The sequence below is a fragment of the Palaemon carinicauda genome, chromosome 15 (genome assembly GCF_036898095.1).
Source record: "Palaemon carinicauda isolate YSFRI2023 chromosome 15, ASM3689809v2, whole genome shotgun sequence".
NCBI classification, from domain to species: Eukaryota; Metazoa; Arthropoda; class Malacostraca; order Decapoda; family Palaemonidae; genus Palaemon; species Palaemon carinicauda.
Genome location: NC_090739.1, coordinates 90772259 through 90780056, shown reverse-complemented (window position 1 = coordinate 90780056; position 7798 = coordinate 90772259). Strand labels below are relative to the sequence as shown.

The window sequence follows — 7798 nt, the reverse complement described above, 5'->3', positions numbered from 1 at the left end:
AATTTTTCATTTACCTTACGTACTGATATATATATATTTATATATATATACATATATATATATATATATATATATATATATTTATATATATATACATATATATAAATATATATACAGTATATATCTATATATCTAACTATCTATATATATATATATATATATGTATATATATATATATATATATATCTATATATCTATCTATATATATATATATATATATATACATATATATATATGGGTATAGTTTTTATATGTATGTATATATATATATATGTATATATATATACATATAATTATATATATATATATATATATATAGGTATATATATAAATATATATATACATATATATATATATATATATATATTTATACATATATGTATATAATATATATATACATATATATATATATATATATATGTGTGTGTGTGTGTGTGTGTATATACATACACATATGTATATATAGCGTATATATATAGATATGAATATATATATATATATATATATATTTATATGTATACATATATGTATAAATATATATATATATATATATATATACTTATCTATCTATCTATCTATATATATATATATATATATAGATATATATATATTCATATATATATATATATATATATAACTATATATATATATATATATATATAGGAATTACAGGTGAAGATATAATATTTGGTGTGCAGCAGGGTCCAAAAAACATCAGTTAAAAGGCCATAATTTATTTAGAGACGTTTCGAACATTGCAATGTTCATTATCAATCTGTAAAAGATAATATAAAATTCTTAAAATTTGTACAATAATTTAAAACAAAATAGTAAAAGAGTATTAAAACATTATTGATTTTATAACGGAAAATCGTAAAAAAAACTAAAACAGTAAAACAAAAGAGAACCAGTGCTCACCAGACCATCCATAGGAAAAGGTGAAGAACGAATGAGTAAAAATTGTTACCCACCTACGACTTCAGTTATGCTAAGAAAAGAGGAGAGGCAGAGATATTAGAGTTTAAAGAAGGAACAAGCCGTTTGATATATAATGACTCAAGGGTAGTTAGAAATTCGCTTTGTTTTGTCCCACCAATAATTTTAAAGTGTTTTTTTGTTTACTTGTATTTTGCACATGGCGGCATGATTCCTTATATTCGAAAATTCTGGGTTACCAAGTCTCTGACCAGTTCTAAAGCTGTATCCCATATGGCTACAGTATCTCACCTGCAACAACCTTCGGCAAGATCCAACATAGATACCGGGACCATCCCGGGCACTTGAATTTATAAATTATGTTGGATCTCATGAAGGTCTGCAGTTTGTCTTTGTAGCCAAAAAAATACATTAATTTTGAGTGGATTGATTGGGATTAGTTTGATGTTGAGGAAGCCGAACTCTTTTTCTATTATTTTCTTAAGTTTGATGGAAAAACTTGTTGTCAGATAAGTAAGGAATTGTAGCGAAAATATTTTTCTTTTTGACATTATACGATGGTATTGTAGTGGAGAAATGTCGTAAAAGGAGCTTGTTTATAACCTTATGAACCATACTTTCAGGGTAAGAGTTTTGCTTGAAAAAATTAACTAAAAATAAAATCTCCTTATGAAAGAGTGACCAGCTTGAGGAATAACGCAGCGCCCTATAAACAAGTGTGTATATAGTATTTAGTTTAAAATTAAAAAAACAGGAACTATAAAAATTGTTGGCAAGGCCAGTGTATGTCTTTTTTCGATACACAGTTGTAATAAATTCACCATTGTCTCTGCTTACGTTAATGTCTAAAAAAGGTAGAGAGTTGTTGTTCTCTTTTTCTATAGTGAACTTCATATTTTGGTGTTGAATATTTATATGGTTTAAAAACATTTCGCTATGCCATGGCTGTTTAAATAACACAAAAGTATCATCAACATATCTTCTATAATACACTGGCTTAAAAGTGTCTGGACAACTATTTAAAAAATTTTCTTCAAAAGATGACATAAAAATATTTGCAAACAAGGGTCCTAACGGAGAACCCATGGCAACTCCATCGACCTGCGAATAGAGTTGGCCATTAAAAACAAACATGGAGTCTTGCACAGCAAGCTCAAGAAAAGTCTTAAAATAATGTCTGTTAAAAACCATGAAAAATAACTTGATCGTCATAAAAAATTTTATCTAAAATAATATTAATTGTTTCATTTAAGTGGCACATTTGTAAAAAGAGATTCTACATCAAAACTTGTCATATGTAGATCACCATCTTGTAAAATTATTTGTTGCTGAAACTCACAGCCATTTTTTAGTGAGAACTGATTGCACGAGAAATCACTGAGCAAAGAGACAAGGTGTTTTGATATTGTATAAGACGGGTTGTTATAGGCTGCCATAATGGGTCTGATTGGAACTCCTTCCTTATGTATCTTTGGTAGTCCATATAAAATGCTAAAAGAAGAACCTGTCACAAAAAGTTTCTGAATACGTTATTTCATTTAAAATACCTTCATTTTTTAGTTTTCTCAAAAATCTGTTAATTTTGTCTTCTTTTTTGTAAATGTCCAAAAAATTTGGTTCACCATGTAACTTAAATTTAGTTTGGTCTGCAAGAATGTTATTAACCTTATCAATATAGTCTGATTTATTGAGCAGTACAACACCTTTACCCTTATCTGGTTTACAAATAACCAAACTATCTCGTTTGCCTAGTTTTTGTAGGATACTCAAATCCTCTTTCCTGAAAAAAAGTGGTTTGCAACATAAGTTGTCTTTCCTTTTACATAAAACTTACACTAAGTTGAGAGTGTCTTGGACACCGTTTTTCAGGAAAGAGGATTTGAGTATCCTACAAAAACTAGGCAAACGAGATAGTTTGGTTATTTGTAAACCAGATAAGGGTAAAGGTGTTGTACTGCTCAATAAATCAGACTATATTGATAAGGTTAATAACATTCTTGCAGACCAAACTAAATTTAAGTTACATGGTGAACCAAATTTTTTGGACATTTACAAAAAAGAAGACAAAATTAACAGATTTTTGAGAAAACTAAAAAATGAAGGTATTTTAAATGAAATAACGTATCAGAAACTTTTTGTGACAGGTTCTTCTTTTAGCATTTTATATGGACTACCAAAGATACATAAGGAAGGAGTTCCAATCAGACCCATTATGGCAGCCTATAACAACCCGTCTTATACAATATCAAAACACCTTGTCTCTTTGCTCAGTGATTTCTCGTGCAATCAGTTCTCACTAAAAAATGGCTGTGAGTTTCAGCAACAAATAATTTTACAAGATGGTGATCTACATATGACAAGTTTTGATGTAGAATCTCTTTTTACAAATGTGCCACTAAATGAAACAATTAATATTATTTAGATAAAATTTTTTATGACGATCAAGTTATTTTTCATGGTTTTAACAGACATTATTTTAAGACTTTTCTTGAGCTTGCTGTGCAAGACTCCATGTTTGTTTTTAATGGCCAACTCTATTCGCAGGTCGATGGAGTTGCCATGGGTTCTCCGTTAGGACCCTTGTTTGCAAATATTTTTATGTCATCTTTTGAAGAAAATTTTTTAAATAGTTGTCCAGACACTTTTAAGCCAGTGTATTATAGAAGATATGTTGATGATACTTTTGTGTTATTTAAACAGCCATGGCATAGCGAAATGTTTTTAAACCATATAAATATTCAACACCAAAATATGAAGTTCACTATAGAAAAAGAGAACAACAACTCTCTACCTTTTTTAGACATTAACGTAAGCAGAGACAATGGTGAATTTATTACAACTGTGTATCGAAAAAAGACATACACTGGCCTTGCCAACAATTTTTATAGTTCCTGTTTTTTTAATTTTAAACTAAATACTATATACACACTTGTTTATAGGGCGCTGCGTTATTCCTCAAGCTAGTCACTCTTTCATAAGGAGATTTTATTTTTAGTTAATTTTTTCAAGCAAAACTCTTACCCTGAAAGTATGGTTCATAAGGTTATAAACAAGCTCCTTTTACGACATTTCTCCACTACAATACCATCGTATAATGTCAAAAAGAAAAATATTTTCGCTACAATTCCTTACTTATCTGACAACAAGTTTTCCATCAAACTTAAGAAAATAATAGAAAAAGAGTTCGGCTTCCTCAACATCAAACTAATCCCAATCAATCCACTCAAAATTAATGTATTTTTTGGCTACAAAGACAAACTGCAGACCTTCATGAGATCCAACATAATTTATAAATTCAAGTGCCCGGGATGTCCCGGTATCTATGTTGGATCTTGCCGAAGGTTGTTGCAGGTGAGATACTGTAGCCATATGGGATACAGCTTTAGAACTGGTCAGAGACTTGGTAACCCAGAATTTTCGAATATAAGGAATCATGCCGCCATGTGCAAAATACAAGTAAACAAAAAACACTTTAAAATTATTGGTGGGACAAAACAAAGCGAATTTCTAACTACCCTTGAGTCATTATATATCAAACGGCTTGTTCCTTCTTTAAACTCTAATATCTCTGCCTCTCCTCTTTTCTTAGCATAACTGAAGTCGTAGGTGGGTAACAATTTTTACTCATTCGTTCTTCACCTTTTCCTATGGATGGTCTGGTGAGCACTGGTTCTCTTTTGTTTTACTGTTTTAGTTTTTTTACGATTTTCCGTTATAAAATCAATAATGTTTTAATACTCTTTTACTATTTTGTTTTAAATTATTGTACAAATTTTAAGAATTTTATATTATCTTTTACAGATTGATAATGAACATTGCAATGTTCGAAACGTCTCTAAATAAATTATGGCCTTTTAACTGATGTTTTTTGGACCCTGCTGCACACCATATATATATATATATATGTATAAATATATATATATATATATATATATATATACATATTTATATATATATATACATACATATATATCTATACCCATATATAAATATATATTTATATATATATATATATATATATGTATACAGTATATGGATACATATGTATTTATATATATATATATATATATATATAAATATATATATACATATATATATATATATATATCTCTGTACATATATATATATATATATATATGTATATATATATATATATATATACACACACACGCACGAACACACACACATATATATATATATATATATATATGTTACAGTCAAACTGTGAAATCAGTTATTTCGTGAAATGACTAAAACTATCAGTCATTACATGTAATGCCTGTAGGGGTTAGTCAATTCATAATATGACTGATAATTCTAGTCAATTCGTGAAATGACTGATTTATTGTCATTTTTGTTACACCATATGGCTGATATACTTTAGGCAAAGTGTGAATTAGGATTTTGACTCGTTTCCGCTATCTACGAAACAACTCCGGCCACGAATATAGTACACATTACTCTCACCTCCCTTACTACATGATCAGTTTATTCTAGTACCTTAACAAGATGTCTAAGAGTATAGAGTTAAAATTTCGTGAAGAGTTATTATCTAGGTATGAGAAGTGTTCCAAGTATCTCATTCCGAAAGACGCTTATTTTCAAATGATTGAGGACCTTCGTAGAGCTAGCGAAAGAAAGAACACGAAAAGTCGTCACAAATATTACCTTCTGAGTAAATATGAAGTGTTACAGTGTGGGGATGTGAGAAAATTATTAAGAAACGACAAACTCTAGACGAAACACCGGTGTACTATGTCTCCATTGAGGACACATTTGACATAGTTAAAAGAGCACACGTTGCAACTGGTCATGGCGGTCGAGACAGAATGACAAAAGAACTCCAAGTGAAATATGACAACATTCAGCGAGATGCAACTGAACTATTCAAATCGTTATGCCTGGAATACCAGAAAAAGAGAAAGCGACCAATGACAAAGGGTGTCGTAGTTAAACCTATTCTGAGTACTGAATTTTCATCACGTGGCCAGGTTGATCTCATAGACACGCAGTCTATGTCATGTAGAACCTTCAAATGGATTATGGTGTACCAAGACCATCTGACAAAGTTCTGCGTTCTACGTCCGCTCACATCAAGCATGCAGCTGAAGTAGCATTTCAACTTGCTGATATCTTTCTACTTCTGGGTGCTCCTGTAATCCTTCAATCAGACAATAGTTCTGAGTTTACAGCTCAGATTATTACTGAACTACGTTCTTTGTGGCCTGAATTGTCAATCGTTCACGGCAAGCCTAGACACCCACAGAGCCAAGGCTCTGTTGAGCGAGCAAATGGTGACATAAAAGACATGCTTGTAGCATGGATGGCTGACAACTCAACGGACTGGGCTACAGGCATCAAATTTGTTCATTTTTCCAAGAATTCGGCTTACCATGCAGGGATAAAAAAAGTTCATATGCTGCAATGTTCGGTGTGATTGCCCGAGTCGGACTGACGTCAACATCACTTCCACAAGGAATCATCAGTTGCCTGCAGTTTGAGCAAGACCTAATAATAATGCTTCAGCAGCAAGAAACAGATGCCAACGAGCCTAAAACAGAAGCAGAAGCTGATGTCAATGAACCCAAGCGAGAACCACCTAAAGCTGAAATGAATGAGTCTGAGCAAGAGCCACTATCCCAGCATCAAACGAACCTTGATCAACTTCATAACAGCATCAGTTCCCAACGATTAGCAGCAAGTGAATCTCAGAGGCAACAAGCAAAACATATGGTTAAGAGGAGCCGAACAGAATTAGTAGCAGGTGAGATACGAGGCAACATTGCTCTTCCGATTCCATTGGTTGATCGAGGTCGTGGAGACCCAAGAAACACCCTAGGTGTTATTGTGAGTAGGAGCATGAACGACCAATACAGAGTGGCCACCAAAAGTGGTATTCTAAAAGGAAGCTATTCCAGGAGTCAGTTTGACATTTTTTAACTAGTGCTTTTATATTTGAGATTTTCTTATGAATAAAATTATTATACCAGGTGATTTATTCATGCAATTTTTGTAAATATTGATTAATATTACTAGTGCTAGTCATTTACTTTTTAACTAGTGATATTTATATGGGTGAATTTTCTTGTGAATAGAATTATAAGAGTACAAAACAGTTACTTTCGCCTTTCAAACATATAAAGCTCAATAACAAATGACTTTAGTCATTTCGTGAAATGTCTGGTCACCAAATTTCGTCGTTTCACGAAAAGGCTGGAATTTTCAGTTAATTCATGAATTAACTGACCCCTACAGGCATTACATGAAATAACTAACAGTTTTAGTCATTTCACGAAATAACTGATTTCACAGTTTGACTGTAACATATATATATATATATATACATTGATATGTCTATAATTATATATATATATATATATATATGTATATATATATATATATATGTGTGTGTATATATATATATATATATATATTTATACACATATATATGTAATTATATGCATATAAATATGCATATATATATATATATATATACACATGTATATATATATATATATATATGAATATATATATATATATATATATTTATATATATATATATATATATACACACATATATACATATATACATATATATGTATATATTTTTTCTTCGGATGTAGAAAATTTTCGGAGGTAGAAACGATTTTTCCCATACGAATACATGGTAATTCATTTAATTCGTTCCTCCGCCTAAAAACCCATAATAAATCTGTAATAAATGGCTACTCAAAATTACACATAACAATAACATAACTGCATAATATGAAAGAAGCATGTCAATAAGATAATTTTAAAGAAATAATAAATAAGAAATGTGTTTTATTGCCACTTTACCTTAGAGACAGGCCAACGCAGGTGT

The 7798-nt window shown here is 30.4% G+C and overlaps 2 protein-coding genes across 2 annotated transcripts; both read left to right on the top strand.

Annotated features, from left to right (window-relative positions):
* The first annotated feature begins 5445 nt into the window (after positions 1-5445).
* LOC137654072 (KRAB-A domain-containing protein 2-like) lies at positions 5446-6050 on the top strand. Its single transcript, XM_068387710.1, has 2 exons — positions 5446-5455; positions 5632-6050. The coding sequence occupies exons 1-2, from the start codon at positions 5446-5448 to the stop codon at positions 6048-6050; spliced, it is 429 nt and encodes a 142-aa protein (XP_068243811.1).
* A 310-nt stretch (positions 6051-6360) lies between these two features.
* On the top strand, positions 6361-6876 carry LOC137654071 (uncharacterized). Its single transcript, XM_068387709.1, has one exon. It carries the CDS (start codon positions 6361-6363, stop codon positions 6874-6876), a length of 516 nt encoding a protein of 171 aa, XP_068243810.1.
* Positions 6877-7798: the final 922 nt, after the last annotated feature.

What these genes read in the sequence shown, in the direction of transcription:
- LOC137654071 (XM_068387709.1), top strand. Translation starts at nt 6,361, where the DNA reads ATGTTCGGTGTGATTGCCCGAGTCGGACTGACGTCAACATCACTTCCA.